The sequence below is a fragment of the Mytilus edulis genome, chromosome 1 (assembly GCF_963676685.1).
Source record: "Mytilus edulis chromosome 1, xbMytEdul2.2, whole genome shotgun sequence".
Taxonomy (NCBI): domain Eukaryota; kingdom Metazoa; phylum Mollusca; class Bivalvia; order Mytilida; family Mytilidae; genus Mytilus; species Mytilus edulis.
In genome coordinates this window covers 67,417,752-67,441,604 of record NC_092344.1, presented here as the reverse complement: position 1 = coordinate 67,441,604, position 23,853 = coordinate 67,417,752, and the positions used below count along the sequence as shown (strand labels likewise).

At 32.5% G+C, this 23,853-nt stretch overlaps 1 protein-coding gene across 5 annotated transcripts in view; it reads left to right on the top strand.

Moving 5' to 3' along the window:
* Positions 1 to 23,853, top strand: part of LOC139487784 (ERC protein 2-like) — a 54,155-nt gene that overhangs the window by 3,029 nt on the left and 27,273 nt on the right. For 3 of the 5 annotated variants that reach the window (XM_071272886.1, XM_071272895.1, XM_071272878.1), the window contains exons 1-4: positions 4,723 to 7,860; positions 12,411 to 12,797; positions 17,726 to 17,824; positions 18,710 to 18,853. In XM_071272886.1, coding sequence (XP_071128987.1) covers positions 4,924 to 7,860; positions 12,411 to 12,797; positions 17,726 to 17,824; positions 18,710 to 18,853 — 3,567 coding nt within the window. In that variant the 5' untranslated portion in view covers positions 4,723 to 4,923. Of the gene's footprint in view, positions 1 to 4,710; positions 7,861 to 12,410; positions 12,798 to 17,725; positions 17,825 to 18,709; positions 18,854 to 23,853 lie in introns of those variants that run through there. The other 2 variants (XM_071272868.1, XM_071272902.1) reach the window with 2 other exon arrangements.

Genomic DNA, 23,853 nt, shown 5'->3' with positions numbered 1-23,853 from the left:
GCTATACATAGCTTCCTTCAGGGTAACTGGATTTTCTCTAATCCATTGTGTTTACATTTTTGTAACTTGTCATTAAACAGCCATCTATCATCATCTTTTATCTAATCATCTTGCCAAGGGTGCAAATGGCTGCTAATATACATGTAGTAAATTGTGATCTTTGCTACATGTATACAGCAGTCAGTTGAATGTAATTCGTATTTTTAAAGGAACAATCCTTTAATGTAGTTAATTGCATAATTTAATCTGACAAATAGGATATGCAAATAACTAGAATCAATTGTACAAATATGTATTTACATGTACAAAAAATACATGTAGGATCAATGAACTTTGGTGCCATGCAGTTGCCTTCATCAACCATATTTACATATGTACTTATTTCTCAAGTACTTGTCAAACATAGCTGAATTGGATTCAAATTATAAACTTCTATTTACATGTAATAATAATGGGATAATGTCACAGGTTATTGATGATGTTGATAGATTCAGCCCACATAGGGTAATACTAATGTTATTATTGATACAGTTGATATAACAGATTTTGATATTGTTATCCTCTTATAAAGGCACAGGAATCAATTTTATTTGTAATGAGAAATAATCTTAAACAACCAGGGGTTACAAATAAACATTTTAAGATGTACAGGGTAAATCAGTACATTAAGCATTGTGCTTGTAAATGTAAAAGTAATACATGTACTGCATATCCATGCTTTGAGTTGTATTGTGTAGGTTGTTATTAGGTTGGTCCGCAAGTAGACCAAATAATCTCTCTTGTGTGGCTACATTTGTCATTTCATATTTTCTAAATCATCATTTGGCTCAGGGGCGGATCCAGCCATTTTAAAAAGGGGGGTTCCCAACCAAGGACAAAGGGGGGTGGGGGATCCGCCAATATGGCTATTTATTATTATTTAATAAATAGCCAAATGATGGAAAGAAAATATGAAATGACAAATGTAGCAGACACAAGAACTTAGAAGAGAAAAAAAAGTGCTTGAATATAAATACAGATGTCCATAAATGTACTAACTTTCATTTTATTGAAATTAAATCAGTTACAAAACAAAAGGAAAAGCAATTTACTACAATTGACACAAAAAAACAGAAAAAAATGTGAAAGGCACATGCAAGCATGCATACACTAATTACATGTTATATGTTATAATATGAAGTTGGGGACTTGCATGGAATATTAATAAGATACATGTATATAAAATTGTTAATTGTTTTCCGAAATAAATTATTTCCTGATTACGGTTCTCAACCTGTAATTTGTGCTAGTATTTTATGGACTGATATGCATGTACAAAAATTACATGTATACAGAATTGATATACATGTATATATATAGGGCAGAATTAGTAATTGCTTTGTCATAATGTTATTGCATTGGTAGTCTGCTTTTTTGTTCAGAGATCCACTGTATTCAATGATCAGCTAGAGACATGTAGATGCTAAATTACTGATAATTGTCTAATAAATGTAATGGATTGATTGATTGTTGGTTGACCGTGCGAGGGCTGAAAGGCCAGTCAAGGTCGTTAAACACCACCACATATATTGTTGGTTGCTTAACGTCCAGTGGCAAATATTTCATGCATATTCAGGACGAGAACAAGTTCACAATAAATACAATAGGTAGGTTGATACAATAGAGGCCATCTGGGATGATGGTCGGAGAAATTTGAACAACCACTGGAAAAGAGGGTATATTGAATAGGGACAGAAATTTTGCCTTGCAACAGGCCACCTACGGACCCCTCAAAGAGTTGTTACAAGGGTTCTTAACGTGCAAAGAGCGTGGCACTTTCTTTACACGAGGCATCAGATTTAACGTCCCCCTTCTGACTGGACGTGACTGCGAACTTGATACATCCCGCACAGCCAAACGGACGCCCCACTTCGGCAAGCGTTTTACTGTCGGTGGGGAAAAGACCAAGTGACCATATTTCTATACTCCTGTCACCCTTGGGGTTAAAAAAATGTAATGGAAGATACATCTCAAATGCAGATCTTTAAATGTCACATTATTCACTGTTTATGGAGAAATAAATTTGTTCAAGCTATATATTATTGTACAAATGATATGTATATATATAATTAATTAATACTAGCAGTAATCATATCTACGTTTGTTTTGAAAACTTTGATACCTTTTAGTCAAAAACTGTTGACTAATTCAAAGAAAATATAAATCAATTACTTGAACAGTTTTATTATAAATCTACAACCAACATGACCAAGTTTTACCAGTCCCTGGCTTAGTGCTAGTAATTTTTGGCACATACTTATAAATGATAATAATACACCTAAAAATCATGTAGCATATGTAAATATACTAAAAATTGTAAGTTTAACTCTGTGTTGAGCTATATATATATATACAGATTTCAGTGGTGTAAAACAAATCCTGTCAAAGGTTAGTGATCAATCTATCAATTGCTTCCTCTTAATCTTCCATCATGAATCCATGAAATACAAAAATGTAGTAAACATTTTGTAGGTTGCTGACAGTCACATCAAATATAACAAAAAATTCAAGTACAAATGTATGTTTTATATACTTAGTTTTACTATAAAACATGTAAAACATGTGTACATACAAATGTAGGCTTCTGTTGAAGAAAACCCTTATTTTATCAAAATCTTAGAACATGTTAGAAAGGTACTGCTATTGAATTGTCTTCCTATACTCCAATTTTCCAACACAGCCAAAGTTCTGGACCAACAAGTAATGTAAAAAAAACTTGCACAGACCAGGACTTTGTATAGATCATTATCAGATTATTTGCATGCATTTCCTTTACATTACAATTATTGGTCACTTGTTTCGTATAACACCAACCAACAAACAAAAAAGTACAGATGTGCATAAAAAATTCAAAACAGATATTACGTCCGAGTACACAGTTATCGTCCTTTGATTTTTGTTGTCCACGAATATAGCCCTTAGTGTGGACAGTGGGTTACTTGCCAATTTTTTGTTTTATACCCCTTCCAAATTTATTTCTCCATGTTTTATGCCTCATATAGCAAGTAGGGGGTGAAATGACACTGTAAAAAAAATTGGGTCTTAAATATTAATGTAAAGAAGTGATTACATGTAGGTCCAGCTGAAAAAAGGTAAAAAATTATCACTTCAGAAGCTGTCAAAAGATTTCAAGACCCCCTTAACATAAAATTGTCCATATTTTGAGTTAGAGCCGATGAAGTTTTCTATAATTTTGATATAATTTGTCCCAAAAGAAGTACAACACACTGTAAAAATATAATTGAGAAAGCGCAGGTGGGATTTTTAATTTTGATTTATTGTCTAAAAGAAGTGCACTACAAAATAACTGTGTACTCGGACCAGAAAGTCCCTAATCTGAATCAAATGACAAAATCAAAAGCTCAAATACATCAAACAAATGGACAACAGCTGTAATCAGATATGTATACTCAGATATTCAATAAAAAAAAAGTTATATTTGTCATGTTGATAATCATATTTGTCATATTAATTTTTTGATCATCTAAATTATTATCTGAAATTGTAGACTGTAATGCAAATGTTGCAAATGTTGAAATATATCTGTGCTACAATTATAGACAAAATGGAGACAAAGTTCTGCATTGAATAAACACTGTCAAAAACATGTCTGCTTCATATAAACCATATTTTAAAAGTTCAAAATAAGGGCAATGTGTCCATTCACTTTGATTATTTAATGTTCTTCTTGTATTAACTGCATCATATTTTAAATGCAGCAACAATATCATATTCTGCAAGTAAAAACATCATTTTATGTGAGAGTTTAACTAACCTCTGAAAGTGTATACATGTGGATCCAGTATTTTGATAAAGAGGAGGTGGAAGATTTGGTTTTGGTAGATGCTTCATTGTATACAAATTCCATGACAGAGTTTTTTTCTAAGCAGCTATTAAAAATCTTATGAAAACAAATTCCTATACAGTATTTACATACAGTATTGCTTGTCAAATGACAATGTACATGTTTGTTTTATTTATTGTTTATTTCTGTTAACTTATTTATAAGTAATAATCCTATTTTTAGATTTCATACATTGTACTTATGAAATATATTTTCTAATATGCACTGAAAATACTTGAGTAAATGATTAAAATTGAATAAACATGATATTAACCCAATTGAAGCCCCACATATTAAATACATTGAGAAGATTTATGACAGTTTTTGTGGCATACTGTAAATGATGGCAACTTTTATGAATTAGGAACCCCTGATCATGAACAGTTTATAAGTTTACTAATTAACCAATGATTTGTATACTATTACTATACAAATCATTGATTTAACTAATGGTGAACTAGTGAGATATTCTGAAAAATTATTAGGATAAATGAACATTTTAATAATTGGATTATTGGGTGTCATCTCTTAAAATTGTTTAACAAATCAAATACTTTTATTGCCATACTAATACACAATACTAATAAACAATAGTATTGTTTATTAGTATGGCAATAAAAGTATAAAATTGATTTTCGTGTGTTTTTCAATGGAATTTATTAATCAAACATTTGTTTTTTTTATATTGTTATATAAAGTAGAATAAGAATCTTTTACAATAAACCCTACAAACTGTCTTAAAATATTCATACCTAAGTTTTATACTGATAAGTGATCTTCCACATTCACAGGTAAGGAAAACAAACCATGTTTACAATTTACACCATGCCATCACTATTTCATGATACAAGTAAAATTACACACTACTAATCATAGGACACAAAAATCAATACCTGGGCTAACCACAGTGGAAATTGAAAACATTCTTTCTTTTGGGATTATTTAGTGCACTTTTAACAGAAGACATTGAATTTTAAATGTGTATTGTAAGTGCTAATTGACATTGACTTAGCTGAACTAAATCTAAAAATAACCACATAATGTATGTGCTATATAAACCAGTGGTTCAACAAGGAGAAAGTGAGGTACACAAACAGACTGAACAGGTCCAACCTTCCACCTCAGGGATACAGTTAGACTTAAGACCGTATAATCAGCCATCACAAACATTTCTTCCAACACAGCTGCCCAGCAGATTATCAAGTTCAAGTCAAATACAACCTTTTCTACAAAGTCAGCCATTTATTCAGGGTTTCCCATCTCAAGGTAATTTGCAACATGTGATTCAAGGACAACAAGCAGTTCAAGGTACATATGTCCAAGTGGGACAGCAGCTGTTTCAGGTGCAGCCAATGGTTACAGGTCAAAATCTAGGACACCCACTTTCAACTGATGTAAACAATGCAAATCTTTCTGTTAAAATTGGTCAAATTTCACCAGTTCTTAATATAAATTCATCTGATAATCCATCTCAGAGACAAATTATTACTCATATCAAGTCTGAACCAGTTAGCAAACTGCATGGAAATATTCCCTCAACATCGGAAATCGAAAATACTATAAATATTAAAACTGAAGTATTAGACCCAGAATATGAAAAGCAGGGTAGTGTTACTTCAACTGAAGCTATTGCAAATACAAACCTATATTCAGGACAAGTGTATCCTACAGGTTTAGTGACAAATGCTTGTATGGTGAATGATCAAAGTGGTAAAGAATCATGTGACGTTACAGACACTCAAACACACCTTTTCAATAAGGAACTAACAGAAATTGACTCAAAAGGAAACTGGATGGATAAGGCTTTAACTCATTGGAAAAAATGGGCTATAAGTAAACAAAAACATCTGGCAAGTAAAGGTTTAACCTGCACAAGTTTTACGGAACTGACTAAATGTGTTAGGAGTAAAAAACAGTTACTCGAACTAGTGTTTGAATTTGCTTTTGATTTGGTCGATGAAAATGGAAAAACCTATTCATGGGATTATATGTCAAAAATAATATCAATGCTTGAAGAGGGAAGTAAAGAAGCATTAAGATGGATTGATGTGAAAATGCTTTATGTAGCTAAAACAGCTTATACAGCCCGTAAAAAGGATATAGCTGATGAAATTATGATTAAAAAAGTATCAGAAATGAAACCACAACAGAAACCTGTTTTGCAGCAGCTTAAACCAATTTTACCAAAACCAAATTCTTCTCAAAATTCATGCAATTCAAATGAAGAAGGTTCGACATATACAAAAACCGAATTAATGGAAAAAGATTCAGAAAGACACGATTTTCAGGCAAATTGTGAGAATGATGAATCAGCTATGGCCAGTACAAATTGGACAAAAAGCACCAGTAACAATGTATTAAATTGTAATGTTACAAGCAGTTCAAATATTCCATCATCATTAGAAAAAAGTAATAGAAGGAAAAGAGAAAGAGATATAGGAACCAACTCAGAAGCTTTGGTTAAGAAAATTAAAAAAGAGCCAATAGAAATTACTGACATTGAAATCTATTCAAAAGAAAATCCAGGTGAAATCACCACTGATAAGACTTCCAATGTAATTCATCAAAATATTACCTCTGCTAGGGGTCCTGAAAACTCATTATATAACAGAGAAGCTATACCTACTGAAATCATAAACCAAGCCCAAGGACCATTCTGTATTGAAAGTGTGACTTCTCTAGCAAATGAACCCTCTGAAAAGGCTCCTGTTGATAGATATAATTTTCTAGGAGGCAGAGATCCTGATGTAAATAAAGCTTTTGCAGCTGACAATGTAGACAATACGTCAACATCAAAAAACATTGCCGTGGACACTGATATTGAGCCAAGTAACTCGTCTGTTCCAGGGAACACCTTGAAAAATAATAACTGGGCAAATAACACTTGGAACGATTGGGCAAAAGCTAGAAACAAGGCTAATGTAGATCCAGATTGCAAACCTGTACCTTTACTTCACAGTGTGTTCAAAAATGTGACAGAGGAAGAATTGAATGATTTACTGGTTAAATTTATACATGAAGTGAGGAACAGTGCTGGTGCTCCTTATCCTCCGAATTCAATTAGGTCATTAATAGCTGGATTTCAGCGCATTTTCAGACGGTCAGGTTGGACTAACTTAAGCTTGTTCGATTCCACAAAGAAAGAGTTTTCTAAATTTCATAAAGCTTTAGATGAACGATGTATTGAATTGATAAAACAGGGTATTGGAGTAAAAAAAAAGCAGGCTCAAATGATAACAGACCAACAAGAGCAAGTTCTGTGGGATAAGGGAGTGTTCAGTCTTGATATGTCTTGGGGTTTGTTATATGCAGTGTACTTTTACACTTGTAAAGTTTTCTGTGTTGGACCATCATACGAGCTGTGGAAGCTGCGTGTTAGTCAGTTTTCATTTGGAGAAGATGAAACGGGGAAATATGTTCAATTCACCTCCAGAATTGTCTCATCCAAGAAATACAAACCAGTTAAACAATATAAATGTGAGGACAATCCTCGTACTTATTATAATATGCTGGAAACATACGTTTTGATAATTCCTAAAGTAAACGATATATTCTGGTTTCGTCCTTCACGAGATTTCGTTGGCTTACCGATAAATAAGAGTAGATTAGTATTTTCAAGATGTCCTCTAGGGAAAAACATGTTAGATAATTTAATCTCAAAAATGATGAAACAGGCTGGCTACAAGGGATATTACACTAATCATTCAGTCAAAGCAACCATGGCAGCTAAAATGTTTAAACAAGGTTACCAAGAAGAATTTATACAGGAAAGGACAGGTCACTCGTCAACAGTTGCAGTGAAGAAGTATAATAAAGGAATCCGTAATGCGGAAGCAGTAAGAGCAGACATCAGTAGCACACTCGATCCTCCACCACCTAAAATAGTTAAACATTTACAACTTGTTAATAAGGAAAGCAAAAATACCACTGTGGGAAGTACACAGATCCAAGTTGTGACAACACCAAAAGTGCCGGAGGTTTGTACAAATATCAAATGAAGGGCTCACACTTGCAACTTTTAATAAACTATTCATGTTTAAATCACATACTTTATTTAACATGGCTTTATGCTTGTACGAACAGACATGCTATTTGATTATATGTTTAAACTTTAGTCTTTTTGAAACATTTCAATATATATGCATCCCCATTTTAGCATGTTTTAGATGCCAAAAAAAAGCACTCTAACCTTGTTGAGGCTAAATCCTATCTTTACATTTATTTAAAGCATCAAAATAGAATTGTAAATCGCTGCTTCATAAAACAAATTGTCAGACCTTGAAAAGTATTATCCATTTCTTTGAAGACATGTTCCAAAAATACAGGGAATAAACAATGTAGGTATCTGTCTAAAGAGATTTAAAGATGTTGGTAGTACATGTACAGGGATTCTAGCTTTCAGAAATCTTCTTGTTATTGTGTGGTACACAGTCATAATTTTCACTTTATATAAGGACTGAAAAATGTGTTCCTAATATCCATAGTTTTCTCTTTACTGGTGCTATAAACAGCAAAGTTTATGAATATGATGCATATATGACAATTAACTGCATGCAGTGATCTTAGATATAATTCCTCATGGAACAGCTGACTTAGTTGCATAATTTAATATTGGTTATTGTAGCATTTTAGCTAAAATTATCTTTTTCCTTGGCATTTATGAGTCACACAGCTTTGTCAATACTGTCCCAATTTTAGACTTGTTATTCTATTTCTTTTGATTGACTTTTAATGATCTGGTGATCAAAACTTTTGAATTCAAGATTTTCGAATAAACAAAATTACATTTTATCAGTAGTAAACATGGTTAATGAAAATACTGAAAACAATAAGTATAGATGTTTGGTATATTTGTACATGTAAAGTACATTTTTTGTACTGCTCAAAACTTGACTCTCTAAAAAAATGGTATGTTAATATGATTAAAATGTTGAAGGTCTTTATTATTGTCTTAGACCCCGTTTACTCTGGCAAAAAAGATCGATCCTTTTAAGATCGATCTTTGGTCTAATGTAAACGGGAAAGATCGATCTTCAATCGGACTAAAAAGTCTACCTCCAGAGGTGGTTTTAAAAAGATCGATCTTTCTTTTAGTGTGAACGCTTAGATCGATCGTGATCAATCGTGATCGATCTTTTTTCAGGTGAATGTTATATTTAGATATGAAAATAAATCTGTGCATGATCAGCGGCAAAAACACACATGTTTCAAAACAATGGATTGTTTAAGAAAAGTAAACATAGTTTCCGCTGTTTGGGGATTATCTTCTAAATAGATAAGTTCTATTTCTATTATGAAATACAAGGTATAAATAAGATCAGACCGGTTCTTTTTATGTTGTAGTGTAAATGTACTGGATTAAATAAGATCGATCTCGATTGATCTTGCTTGTGCAATGTAAACACGAACTGATCTTTTTTAGATCGATTCAAATAAAGATAGATTCAATTTTGTGCAAGTGTTAACGGGGTCTAAGACATATTGAGTTAATTTCTAAGTCATTTGGTCCTACTTGGCAATTATATCACATCTTCATATTTTTATATAAACCTTATTAGACTTGTTCAGAAAAACACTTTTATTATTAAAGTCTAGCTAAACAATTTGAATTTGGTTGATTTATGAAGAAATTTGTACTGGGTGACTTCCAATTATATGGTGAAAAGGGGAAATAACTCTTTCTAAAATTAGGTTAATGAATACCAATCTAAATTCTGATATACAGGTAATATCTTTGACATCATGACATGTAATAATACATACTAATATTAATAATAGATGAAATCATATCAGAAAATATATACCTCTACTGAAATATTATTGACAGCTGAATATGATAAGGAATTGAACTGTAGCTTTATGTTTATTATTATCATTTGTATTGATAATAAGTATTTACAACAGAGAAGGGAGGAGAATCTGCCACCATGTAATTATTATTGATTTTCAAGTGCAAGTAATTATTGAAGAAATAGTGTGTTCATATATACTTGGCTTAAGAGAAGTTTGTGTATACAAATACATGTAGATTTGAAATGGAAAAGCAAAATTATTTGGCCCTGTAATCATCTGTTACATTTGTTTTCTCATATATTTTCCAAATATTAAAAAGTTCAGCTGCTTGTACTCATCCCATCAAAATTGGTAAAGGTCACCAATTAAGCATTTACAAATGTATATCCAAAATATTCCATTGTTGACATTTTATTCTAACTTAATAATTCATGCTTGAAAAAATGCTAAACTTTCCTCAAAAGTGAAACCGACCAACATGTAAGTTACTAAGTAAACCCATCTTAAATTTAAACTTATCAAAATAGACACTTTAAAAGACAGCTAGTTCATTGTAACAGGGGATGATTTCACCCAAAATAAAACATTACTAAATATCATTTCTAACCCATAGATTTTAAACAAGAAAATAGGCTCTTAAAGGAGACAGTAACTGCATGGGCTTCATATAATTTTAAAGCATACATGTACAGTTCAAATAGTAAATATTTCAACACTTTGTTATTCTGCTGAGAATCATATAATCACATATATGGTAATAGGTTTTGCCAAACCCATTCAAAATACATGGCATACAGCTTCCTCTGGATTAGATGTTAATTTTGACATGATGATACCAGAGATACATTGTAATACAATAACATCTGATGATACCTATCCACTATCAAACAAGCACTATTATCACATTTATCAGATATAGAAGATTGCTTCTTAAACTTTATTTATATAAAACATGTAAAAAAGCTATCTTCAGGATCACAAACTTAAAAACAACACAATTCAAAAGAAATGAAAAAACTTTTAGCAGTTAAAGTGTGGTGTAAATTGGAGATGAGAAAGTTGAATCAATGAAATAAATTCTCTACAAGAATGACCACTTCCATTGGCTATATTTTGTGTAGTTGAAGTATAAATTTCTGTTATGAAAAAAGCATGTAGCTGTCTGGTAGATGGTATATCACTACTAATCAAGTTATCTTTCACCACATGCAGACTTTTTGATATAGGAAGTTTAAAAGTTATCAGTCAAGGGTCTCCCATAAATTTTAAATTGACTTATCTGAAATTATGTGATAGAATCTTATCCACAGTGTTACACAGATTTTTCTTTAAAAAAAGAAAAACTACATGTATGTACTTATGTTGAAAAAGTTAAGTTTCCCAAATTTTTTTTTACGATATTAAGCTTGAATAACCCTTTTTGAAATAATTAAATATTTCTAAAAGTAGTACTGCCTTGTAATAACATGTATCATGGAAGTGTTATTCCTGCTTGTGATTGGATCCCTGCAATGGTCAGAACAAAGGACTTTGACAAAATTATTTGTTGTAGAGATATCTTCTACTAGCAGTCAGCAGTTAGGTCAGTGACAACAAACACTGTATAGGAATCAGAATCAATTGGTAACTAGTGCTGATATCAAGTGATATCTATTTCTCACTGTTATGTAACCTATAGATACATCACACTTTTGTTTTTGTTCTGAAATGGTTTGGAGATTGCATGCTTTGTCAATTGCAATCTAGATAAAAATAACCACTTGAGTTACACTGAAAATAAACCATGATGAAATTAATTATGTATAAAGAATGATGTTTTGTTTTCCACACTTACAAAAAAATGAATGTCCATTCGTCCTTTCAATATTGTTATTTTTAGTTTCTTTGATCTCTTCCAGTTATCTTGAAAATTGTATGAAAATTGGATCAGTTATAAGCTTTAGGTCTCTTATTTACTGGAATCTATATTATGACCATCAAAAATATCATTAAAGTATTGAAAATAACAGTTTTGTGCAATATAGTTTGACAGTATTTACCACACATATATATTGTATAATTATTGGACATAATTGCCCCTCATATACATAGACAATATTTACCACACATATATAGTATAATTATTGAACATAATTGCCCCTCATATACATAGTAACACCTTTCAACAGTGTTTGATAAACTCTATATGTTTGCTATTTTATCTGACTTGCTGAAGATTGATCATGTTTGAGAAATTGTTGCTAATATTAGAATATTTGTTTTCTTGTACTTGGGTGGCAATGCAAAACACTTTCATATAAAAGAATTAATTGAAGTGTTTTGCATGCACTTGGTACTTGTTATTTTACTTATGTAGTGTTAATATGTTTATATAAAATGTTTTTATATATGTTATAGATATCTATATTGCTGCCATATTAAATTATTATTACATACATTAGTATCACAAGCCTTTGAAAAAATCTACCTTAAGATCAAGTTAAGTAAATTATTATACCTACTACTATGTGTGTCTTGCAGATTATTTGACCTAGATTTTGCAGTTCACTGAACACAAAATATGATCATGTGATAGTGCCATTGGGGTATAGTCATATATTTTTGATTTAAAAAAAATGTATTTGTTGCCATACAGACAGGAATCCAAAAGTTTGTCATTTATAAGCAAAAAGGCTTGAAAGAAAATAAGTATATCATGCAATGAATTATAATTTATCTACCTTATATTTTACAGAAACAAAGTGATAATCTACATGAATTAGAAAACCAGACCAAATCTTACGAAGATGTCCAGGCAAGTTCTAAGATCTCGCAACAGGAAATTGAAATTCTTCAGAGAGAGAAAGATAAACAAAATAAAGAGATACTTATCCTAAAAAAGACAGTTGACGAAATGGAACTTAGAATAGAAACACAAAAACAAACGTTAAGTGCTAGAGATGAGAGTATGAAAAAACTGTTAGAAATGTTACAAAGTAAAGGATTGTCGGTACAAAAAATAGAGGATAATCAGCAGGAAGTAGAACATCTACAGACAAGACAGTTAGAGGACGATCGGAAAATTAAACAGTTACAAAATACTATCAGTCAGAATGAATTAGAAATGGCGAAAGTAAAAGAGGTGAGTGAAGAATTAAACATGATAAGTAAGATGTGTTCTATATAAGGAAATTGTAGAACAGTCTGTATACATACAAACATGCACTTATATATATTAGGATTATTGAAGAAAAAAACTAAGTTGGCAGCCAAAGTCAAAATGCTTTTACACTTGAGGCCAAATACATTTCTCCAGATGGAATAAAAACAATATCAGTTGGAAAGAATATATATATATATATATGTTTTCTTTTTGAAAGGCAATTTTTCAGGTGTTGGTTTTAAGTGCAGTAACTCTTGTTTGCCACCTGATAGATGAGCAATAATTTCATTTGGACACTGTCCCAAAATAAACCTTGTTCCTGTTCGTTTATGTATCCTATTGCATAATAGTTTTTACTCCGTATTCTTTATTAAACATTACAAGCTTCAGCTACACACATTACTAGAAACATTAAAGCAGGAAAGAAAAAAATGCAATTGCGTCATCAAACAATCTCACAATACACCAATAGAGATGCATTTCAAACCACAAATGTATTTTATTTCCTTTAAAACATTGTTAAAACAATATTAGCCAATACTTCATTACAGACAGACTGTAGACACTAAACTAATTAGGTCCTCTATCACATTCACCATAAGTAGAAATGTCCTCAGACATTGATGTAATTTAGCTGCTTACACAAGCTATTTCTGCTAACAAGATCTATTCATCATTGCTTGGTTATAAGGTCTGTCGTAATATTGGATTTCATGTGCAGCCTATAGTAAACGTCCATCCTTCCATCCTTTGCATTGTTCCGACCACAGATAGTAGCCACTCTTTTTTATACCCTGCAAGCATAAAGCACATATTGGTACATTTTGTAGTGATTTGATTTATCACAACGGGGTATTTATTGTCTGTCTGTTTGTCCAGCGGTAAAGTCTACGAGCTTGAGGTGAAATTTCAGAATTAAGATTATAATAGGTGAACCAATTTAATAAAAAAAATGTAATTATACCCCTGCATCCGTCAGTCAGTCTGTCCGTGAAAGTAGCATACAGATTTACTTGTTTTAACACCAAAAACATGAAGTGTACACAAAATATAACTTACAGGTATTTGATGGGAAGTTCATTTATAATTCAAGAGTGAAGAGAGAAGAATTTGAATTCAAACATGACATAAAGTTCTCTTAATTTAGCATTTCCTTTAAAAAAAAAGTTAAGTTGCCTATCCATGTTATAAGTATTGAAATTCACAGAGCGTCTGCTGATATTTTATGCTAATTCAATAATATAAACTGGTTTAAAATATATTGAAATAAAAGTGCCATGATCTAATATTTATCAGTACTACTTTGAAATTTAATTTATTTATTAAGGAAAGAATGTTATTGATTATTTCTCTACTTGATTAAATTTTGTATCTTAGAATTCTGTAAGCGAAAATTTAAATTAAACTTTCTTACTGATTGAAATGCTGTTTTGTAATACTTTCCCTCAGACTTGTATACAATGTATGTAACAATATTTGAATAATGCATAGCTATCATATTATTTTATTCATTTTCAGGCATGTCATTTAAATAGCAAAAATATCTTTAGCTAAGCAAAATCCATAATTTGTTATTGACTGTCATGAAAAATGTATGGTGAGCTATAAAAGGTATTGCTGTTATCCTCTTGACAGTGCTCTTTAAAATGATGACAATTGTTTTTAGTCTGCTAAAATTCAAATTTCTTGAAAATATTCTAGAAGGACAGAATTTGTGATGATTAATATTTTGTATCCCTTAAACTGAAAGACATAATTTACAACTGTGAGTGCCATCACCTTCACTATTCTGAAGGATACAAAATACTTTCTTGTCGACCTTAACAAACACTTGCTGTCATCATGTCACATTATACCTATATAGTATTATGTATTGTTTATTTCAAATACCTACTACGTGTGCTTTAGAATTACAAAGTCTGTTAATGTCACACTTTTTGATGTTTTTCTTTAGAAATTATAATGCTCTTCCACATGCTGTCATTGCATCTGAAGTTTCATGAAACAGAGATCTATATATCAAGTCCACACCTCTCAGTCTTAATTTTAAGTACTAGAATTAACTATTTTAAGAACTCTACATGCATATTTTGTTGAGTAATAAACATATGGTTGGTGTACATGTATATGCTTTCAAAGTGATTGAGCAATGATGATCCTTTTGTTGTATCTGTTGAATTACTTACTAAGATATTTTAGTAACCATTTTGCACAAATATCCCACATAATTCCAACAAGATGCATTATGCATGATTTTTTTCTGTAATGGTTTCATCAGAATCTCACAGCTTACTCATGATCTCCATGATTACATAGATCATTGAGGAAAGGATAAATTAGACTAAATAATTTTTAAACATGTCATAGGAATTGTGGTAATAAAAATATCTTGAGAAATGTTTTAATCAGTGAATTCGTATTTTTATATAAATTGGAATGTAGTCCTGAACATTTTAATTCTTAAACAATATCTTTTGAGCCATAAATAAACAACCATCTTCAAAAAAGCTACTTTTGATAATGCACCATTTGGTGAATAAATTACCTGTTGATAAACAGGTCACAAGGTTAAAAGTCAAGATCACAGCAGCAAATGATAAACTAAAACTAGGGAAAAGTTTTGATATATATGGCGATCTCTTGAAACATATGCCCTATCAACACCAAATTAAGGATGAGAATAACTCTTGGATAGAATAAGACGTTATTGGTTCAATGGGCTGATTAAAAAAAATATGAAAATTGCCAACTCTCAAGTTCAAGGATTTATCATTTTCTCCAAACTATGGATGATCCAAGTTGACATAGCAACATAACTGGCATATCAATATGAAAAAAAAAAAATCAACTTCTGGGAGATCACTAGATCAGTTTGAAATAAACGATCAATACTGCTCCTTCAAAAATAAGTGCAGAGAGGCCAACATTGATTCTGCTTGGTCAAGTTTGCACTTACTTCCTCTTGTGAATCTACTGTACAAGACTCAATGTTATGAAATCTTAAAAGGATTTATGATAGAAGACTCAAACCACATGATTCTTATGATAATTTTTTCGACCAAACAAATTCATGTGAATGATTAAATGCATATGCTCTTTGGAGCCTCTTGTTTGGTCATATCAATTAGACTGATCAACCTTTTTAGCACATCTACTTTTCTTTGTAGAATATTACTTGAAAGGGAATGAAAATCTTAAGTGTGAAAAGTAATATCCTATTGCATAACTGAATAAAGCATGACGCCCCTTTATAAATGCTTATATCAATTGCAATGTCTAGTCAGACTTGTCTTTAAATTGTTGATGACAAAATTGTCAAAAACAAGAATGAGTCCCAAGAACACAGATGTCCCATCCGCATTATCATTTTCTATGTTCAGTGGACCGTGAAAATGGAATAAAATCCCTAATTTGGCATTAAAATTAGAAAGATCATATCACAGGGAACATGTTTACTAAGTTTCAAGTTGATTGGACTTCAACTTCATCAATAACTACCTTGACCAAAAACTTTAAGCTGAACAGGATGAACGGACAAACGAATGAAAAGACGAAGGAATGGACTGACGCACAGACCAGAAAACATAATGCCCATAAATTGGACATAAAAATCACATCAAATACCAGAATAACATCAATAAATACCTGACAATGAAATAATTATAGGAAACAGTAAAAAGTCTTCTCTCAATAACATTTGCTTCAAAGACGCCACTGACTGGAAGAGAGAGTTGTACCAAAGTACAAACAATTTGAATGTAAAGCATCTGTTTATGTAGTATTTGATAATCACACTTGAAAATGGAGTAGTTGTTGTTCTAACATAGGAGCTATTAACAGGATTATTGGCAGCTTTAGGCCATAGTATATAGATTAAATGTTGAGCATCCCTATGTACCCTTACAATTTAAAAATCAGAAAAAAAATCTTCTAAGATAAGAACAATGCAAACTTCAAAAATAAGGCTTTTTTGATAAACAAGCTTAACTCATTCGCCCCTAAGAGATTTCTGGAAAATCAGGCATTTCCGAAAATTTGCAATCATATGCAAATTATATGCAAATTAGCAGACTCTTGATGCTGTAACTACTGCTCATCTATTAAACTATGTATTGCAATTTGGGGGCGGATGGCATGGGTGGGGGGTGGGGTAGGAGGTGGAAGATTTTCTCGTGGGTTTGAACCCACCCCCACTGAAAAATGGTCATTTCCCGTCTATTTTCCGATTTTAAAACGACCTTGAGAGGTGAACATTAACCAGACTGTGTTTCTTTGTCATTCAAGTATTACCCTATAGTTACAGCAGTCCAAGCATGCTAACTGGGAGTATATGGGACTTAAGTGTCTTGCTGGCGATTTATTATCGTCAAGTGAGGTCTGCCTAAATGTCCGTTTTTATGGATTTTTGACAAAACAGTGACCTAGATTTTACAGACTAGATTCCTATTGGCCATATTATACCTGTTTGTGTTCCTATACCACCTATGCATGCATTTACCATAATAGTTTATACCTACAATGACTACCAGTTAAGTAGTGGCCATCAAAAGATGCCCACCCCCACCTGATTTTGGCTACTTTTCACGTTTTTCCGATTTTGAACTCTTAAACGGCTTTCAACGTGCCATATTTTCATAAACAGACGTCTGAGAAGAGTTAATAGACCATGAACTGCTTGGTTGAAGTCCCTGCTATCATGACAGTTCAGGTGGGGCAGTTCAAAAAAGGTATGGAGGGTCATACGGGCCATCAAAGAATGGTTATCGCCATGACGCATATAGGCGTCATTGGGGGTTAATGGGTTAAAGAAGATAATAATTAATGTCTTATCTTTTATTTATTTTTTTACCAGTAGATGTATAGTATAATATAGTATATGATGACTATTTCTATAACTTGTTTTACAGGAAAACAGTAAACTGTCAGATGAATTGAAACACAGTAAACTTCAATTAAAACAGCAACCTTCCAGTACCCATACTATGCAGGCTATCTTAGAAGCCAAGGTAATCTATACCTGTTAATGAGAAAATAATTGAGGAAATTACCTAGAATTGTATAAATCATTTCCCTGTGATATCTGGTGTCCATTTTTATAACCTAATTAAGTGTGGCATGAAACGTTGCCAGTAAACATGGTAAATTGTTCTCTTAAGTGTAAGATAGATCTTTGGATCTTCTGAGACTCACATTTTAGTTTGGTATTGAAATTGGCAGTGTTTATTGTGATAAAGAGATGAGATGATAATGGATTCAATAAATATAGTTTGGCATTCAGCCAGTTGTTACATGTACTTTTTATATTGTTTATTTACAGAAAGAATACCAGGCATTATTTTAATTATTGCATGAAACATCTTCTTCTGAAGCAGTTTTGAAATATTGTCAGAAATTTTAAAGCATCTTAGATTTGAAGAAATGAGTAAATTGAGGAAAATCTTGTAGGCCAAACACAATTGATCTTCTTTTCATATGATTTTGTAGTCCTTTGTAGTCCAATTAGGACTATAAGTTATTTTATATTTCTTGGCTCATCAAAAATATTTTTCTGCACTCTACTTCTCTTGAAAGTGTAATGAAAAAATAGCTGCCACCATATAGATTTTCTTCAAAATGATATGTAAACTAAAGGCCTATATGACATTCACCTTGTCTGTCCTTTTGTCAGATTGTCCGAGAAACATTGCAGTCACTCATTTCTTAAGAACTTCTTTTTTAGATGACTTCTTATCTAGCAACAGCTTGACAGTGATGAGTATAGCAATGTGTGAGCCTTTTTCATATTTGTCAGACATGTTCACATCTACTTCATGTTTTCCAATACTTTCAATATGTTGAAGAACTTCAAATTAATAAACAAAACAAAACAAAATTGTGTTGCCTTATTTTAGGATTCTAGAATCTCAGCATTAGAGAAAGAAGTTCAGAGTTTAGAGGATAGGTTGATGACTCTGCAGGAAGAAGGAAGTATTCACTATGATAGAAAGGATAAAGATGCTGTATCCAGTAGTAGGGAGAAGACCCTTAAAGCTGAAGTAAGTACTCTCTCCTCACTGTCAATTGTATTGACTCCTCACTTCACTACAGAGTGTGGAAGTGTTCACTACAACAACAAAAAATAAAGATATTCTATCAATATAAAATGTGAGATGTGACAACTATCAGTTAGATTCCAAATGATGTGGATTAAAACAATTATATGTGACTGTACACCCTTCAACAATGAGTAAAACCTGCCCTATCTCTTTGACACATTACCCATTTCCATTAGGCTTGAGTTCATATAATTCTTCCTAAAAAAGCCCATAAAAATGTAAATAGACACATTTTATATTCCATGGAATTGTATAGTATTCAAATTAATTGCTATCCTTAATTTTTTGTCCATTAAACATCTGTTTTGTAATACTTGTTGTGTCATAACGTTATTGATCCCAATTCTTCAAAGCTTTGTTATTTGAATATCACTTTAGGAGAAATATTCATCTTTCTTCCATTGCTTGGCAAACATACCATTTAATCAGTAAACTATCACCAAATGCAAACATAACTCTTACATAATGTCTGGAAACTATATTTTTGGTGCATTTTGAAATTACATAAGAAAATTTATAATGCAATTAACTGTTCAGTTGAATTACAAAGTGAAGAGAAAATGTCAGCTTGGCATTAAATTTTTGTAATAAGAAAATAATAATAGGCTGTTGTTTATGTACATAAATATAGAATGGCATAATCCTTATGGAATGAAATACTGCTTTCATTATGTGGGCTAATGTTGTTACCACCAGGGAATTGGCTGTTATTCACTTATCATAAAGTTCTAAATAAAATGTTTGTTTGATCCCAAAACACCAGCATCATTCATATGGAAGTAAAAGCTTATTTGACTATACATGTATTGGCTTTAGTTGTAATCCATATGAGAACCACCATCCTGCCAATGATTTATTGGTGATTTCCCTCATGAGAGGTGTTGACCTTGACTTTTGATATTCTTGTTACCGTATATAAACTGAACACCTCAACACAGGCATTCAAATGAGTTAAAAGGGTATTTAACTTAAGGGCTTACATTTCCATCCAAACAATATAGACTTAGATTAAAAACTAATTATGATATTAAATGTAAGAGGAGCATAAGGTACTCTTGCGTTAAAATTCCTGTTGAGTTGGCAGGTATGAAGGGGCAGCCCCGATGTTCCGACACCCCGTTAGTCCGACACCCCATTGGTACGACACCCCGCTAGTCCGACACCCCATTGGTCCGACACCCCGCTAGTCCGACACCCCATTGGTCCGACACCCCATTGGTCCGACGCCCCATTGATCCGACAGACCAATAGTCCGACAATACAATTAATCCCGACCAATAGTAGTAAGCTGATACACAGAAATTTACTAGTTGTGAACCTAGTGTTAGACCAGTTTTTAGAGAGGAACCAGGGACACATCGATAGTACTGTTATGTTAATGTTTATCTTTACAATTTATTGATTGATTTTTGGTTGCTTAATGTCCAGTGGCAAATATGTCATGCATATTCAGAAGGAGAACAAGTTCACAATAAATACAATAGGTAGATATTGTCACAACAAAGGCCATCTGGGATGATGGTCGGGGAAATTTGGACTGCCACTGGAAAATAAGGGTACATTGGATAGGGACAGAAATTTTGCCTTGCAACAGGCCACCTATGGACCACTCAAAGAGTTGTAGCATTATCTTTACGAGGAACAACATAAGATAACTTGCATATTGAAACTGTGAACACACACTTTCCACATCAATGAACTTGTCAATTAACCCGCTATTCGAACGGAATTGCTTACCCCTCACCCCTCCATTGCGGTAGATGCAAACAACAATCTTCAACTTCAACTCAGTTGTCCTATCAGATAGATCTGTTGTATTTGAAATAAAAGTGAACACTAATTAAAGAATTTTGCGACTTAGATCAAGGGCTACCCCTAGAGTATCTATATAAAAGGCAACAAAAAATCGACCTATAAGTATATAAGAAAATAGGACAATACAAATGTTCAAGTAAAACAATCCCTATACAGTATTGTTTAGGGGCCAACTGAAACACGACTCCGGGTGCGGGAGTTTCTCGCTGCATTGAAGACCCATAAGTGGCCTTCGGCTGTTGTTTGTTCTTTGGTCTGATTGTTTTCTTTTTGACACATTTCCTATTTCCATACTCAATTGGACTATTAAATAAAAGTTGTTCAAAACAAAAAATCGCACTCACAACCTGAAATGTAACTAGGTGATCTGGAAGGATATAAACAACACTACAAAGAAAGTCTCATCAGAAGATCGTTATATTCTACTTGGTACCGGTAAACATTGTGCAATTATAGTAGTTTCACGGAACCAAGAAAAAACCCAAGTACATGTATATTATTACAAAAAGCATCTAGCTAGGCAAGGTATCAAAATATCAACAAAATGAATGCAGGTTCAAATATTGAATGTAATGTTATGGCAGTTCTGTGTTTGTTTTTATACGCCCGTCAAATGCAAACTTTTGACTGGACGTATTATGGTATACAAATGTCCGTCTGTCCGTTTGTCCATCTGTCTGTCCGACGTAAACATGTCGCATCGTAACTTGAGAACGACTCATCCAAATTTCATGAAACTTAACATAGTTGTTTTTTATGATAATAAAAAGATCTGTATACTTTTTCAATAAGATTAAAACTGTTTGAGTTATGGGACTTTGTAACTAAAACAGGGGTGTAATTTTTCACATGTCGCACCGTATCTCCCAAGCCATTTATGATTATTGCTTAAAACTTAACATATTTCTTAGTTTTATCGATCTAAAGATCTATATACTTTTTGGTTTTGATTCAAAATTTTATTTTTATGTTTTTTGGTAAAAATGGGGGGTGGGGGGGGGGGGAGGTCACATGTTGCGCCGTATCTCAAAAACAATTTATGATTATTGCTTACAACTTTATACAATTCTTAGGTATATTCATGTAAAGATCTGTATACTTTTTGGTGATGATTCAAACTTTATTTTAGAGTTGTTGATTTTTATTTTTATAAAGAGGGGGCTCTCACATGTCACCCCATATGTATGAAACTATAATTTATGATAATTGCATAAAAGTTCACACACAAGATGACGGACGTATCATGCGCTCATGGCGCAGCTGTTCATTAAACAAGTATTGCTGCGCATATATCTACATACGCTGACGTCATCGAATGCAAAATGCAGTTCTTTATCGCTTCATATACCGTATACCGGGTTTTTTTGCGGGGTGTAAATTTTCGCGGATAGAATAAAATCTCCAAATTAAATTCCGCAAGAGATCATGCAAAGGTATGATAAAAGTTATGAATCCGCCAAAATAATAACTTCCAAAATAATTCGCATGTATACCTTATTCAATGAAAATCGTGAATTGTTACACCCGCGAAAATAACCCGCTTTACGGTATATTGATATAACCAATAAAATGTCAAGAGCATATTTGTTTTAATGAAATTGAGAATGGAAATGGGGAATATGTCAAAGCGACAACCACCCAATCAAAGAGCATACAACATTTCTTTGTCAAAATGTTCAAACTTCTTGAGAAATATATATGAGTAAAAATCATGCATATATGATAATATAACGCATAATAGCGTTCGCAGGTACCTAGATACATGGGTCGTCTTATTGACCATAATGCACGCGAATGCATTACAAGAATTGTATGCATGCTCCTTATTAACATAATATTACGGAAGTACATGTACTTATACAGGCATTTTCCTTTTGAAAACTATCACCAGTTGTGTTTATATCTAGCAGTTTATAACATACATAGACAATAAATACTGTCATCTCATGACTACATAATTCAACTATAGAGGCTCTAAAGAGCCTGTGTCGCTCACCTGCATTTACTGATGCTTAAAATCATGTAAAATAAGGTTAAAATCATAATTAATAGTATTAAATATTAGATATTATAATGATAACAAAAACTACAAAATGTCCGTAAAATTACAAACTCAGGGGCAGCAACCTAATAAGGGGTTGTCGGATTCGTCTGAAAATGTCAGGGCAGATAAATCTAAATCCAATAAACATTTTTGACACCTGTCAGATTTACTCTAAATGCTTTAGTTTCATAGATATAAGCCAAAACTGCATTTTATCCCTATGTTCTATGTTTAGCCATGTCCGCCATGTTGTTTGGTAGGCGTGGTCATCGATCGGACACATGTTTTAAACTAAATACCCTAGTGATAATTGTGGCCAAGTTTGGTTAAAATTGGGCCATTCAGATTCAGAGAAGAAGATTTTCGTTAAAGTGAACAGACGACGACGAAGACGGTCCGACGACGGACGGCGCACGCCAAGAGGTGAGAAAAGCTTAAGTACTTGACCTTTCAGGTCAGGTGAGCTAAAACTGTACCTGTTTATTAGCATATGATAGTCATATTACACGGAGTCTAATGAACAGCTTGATTATCATTGAATAGAATTAAGGAGTAGTTGATAACATAAATAATAATTTGAAGTAAAAGTTAAGAAATCAGAGGATAGTACTGTAACAAAATCGACGTTCCTCAATTAAAGTTTTTTATGATTTTGCTAATTTTCAGGTAGGCTTCAACAAGTGGATATATGAAACACCTTTTAGGAATTTATAAGCCAATTGCGTTTTTGAGTGTAAATTTTATATATCTTTTAATGTACGACGAATGCAGTTTGCAATTATGTCTTTCAGTATTTCAAGCATTTGCGTAGTTTAAGTTATATATATATCATTATCTATGTTAAAAGTGTCGGACAAACGGGGTGTCGGACTAATGGGGTGTCAGACTATTGGGGTGTCGGACCAATGGGGTGTCGGACTAACGGGGTGTCGGAATATCGGGGCGACCCCGGTATGAAACCACTTGGGAAATAAAATCATGAGAAAACTTGCAAACAGTCTTAAGAATGGCTTCCTTTAGATTTGACCATATCAAAATATACCTTCAAAAAATTTTTAAACAGTTTCTATTCAGGCAATCA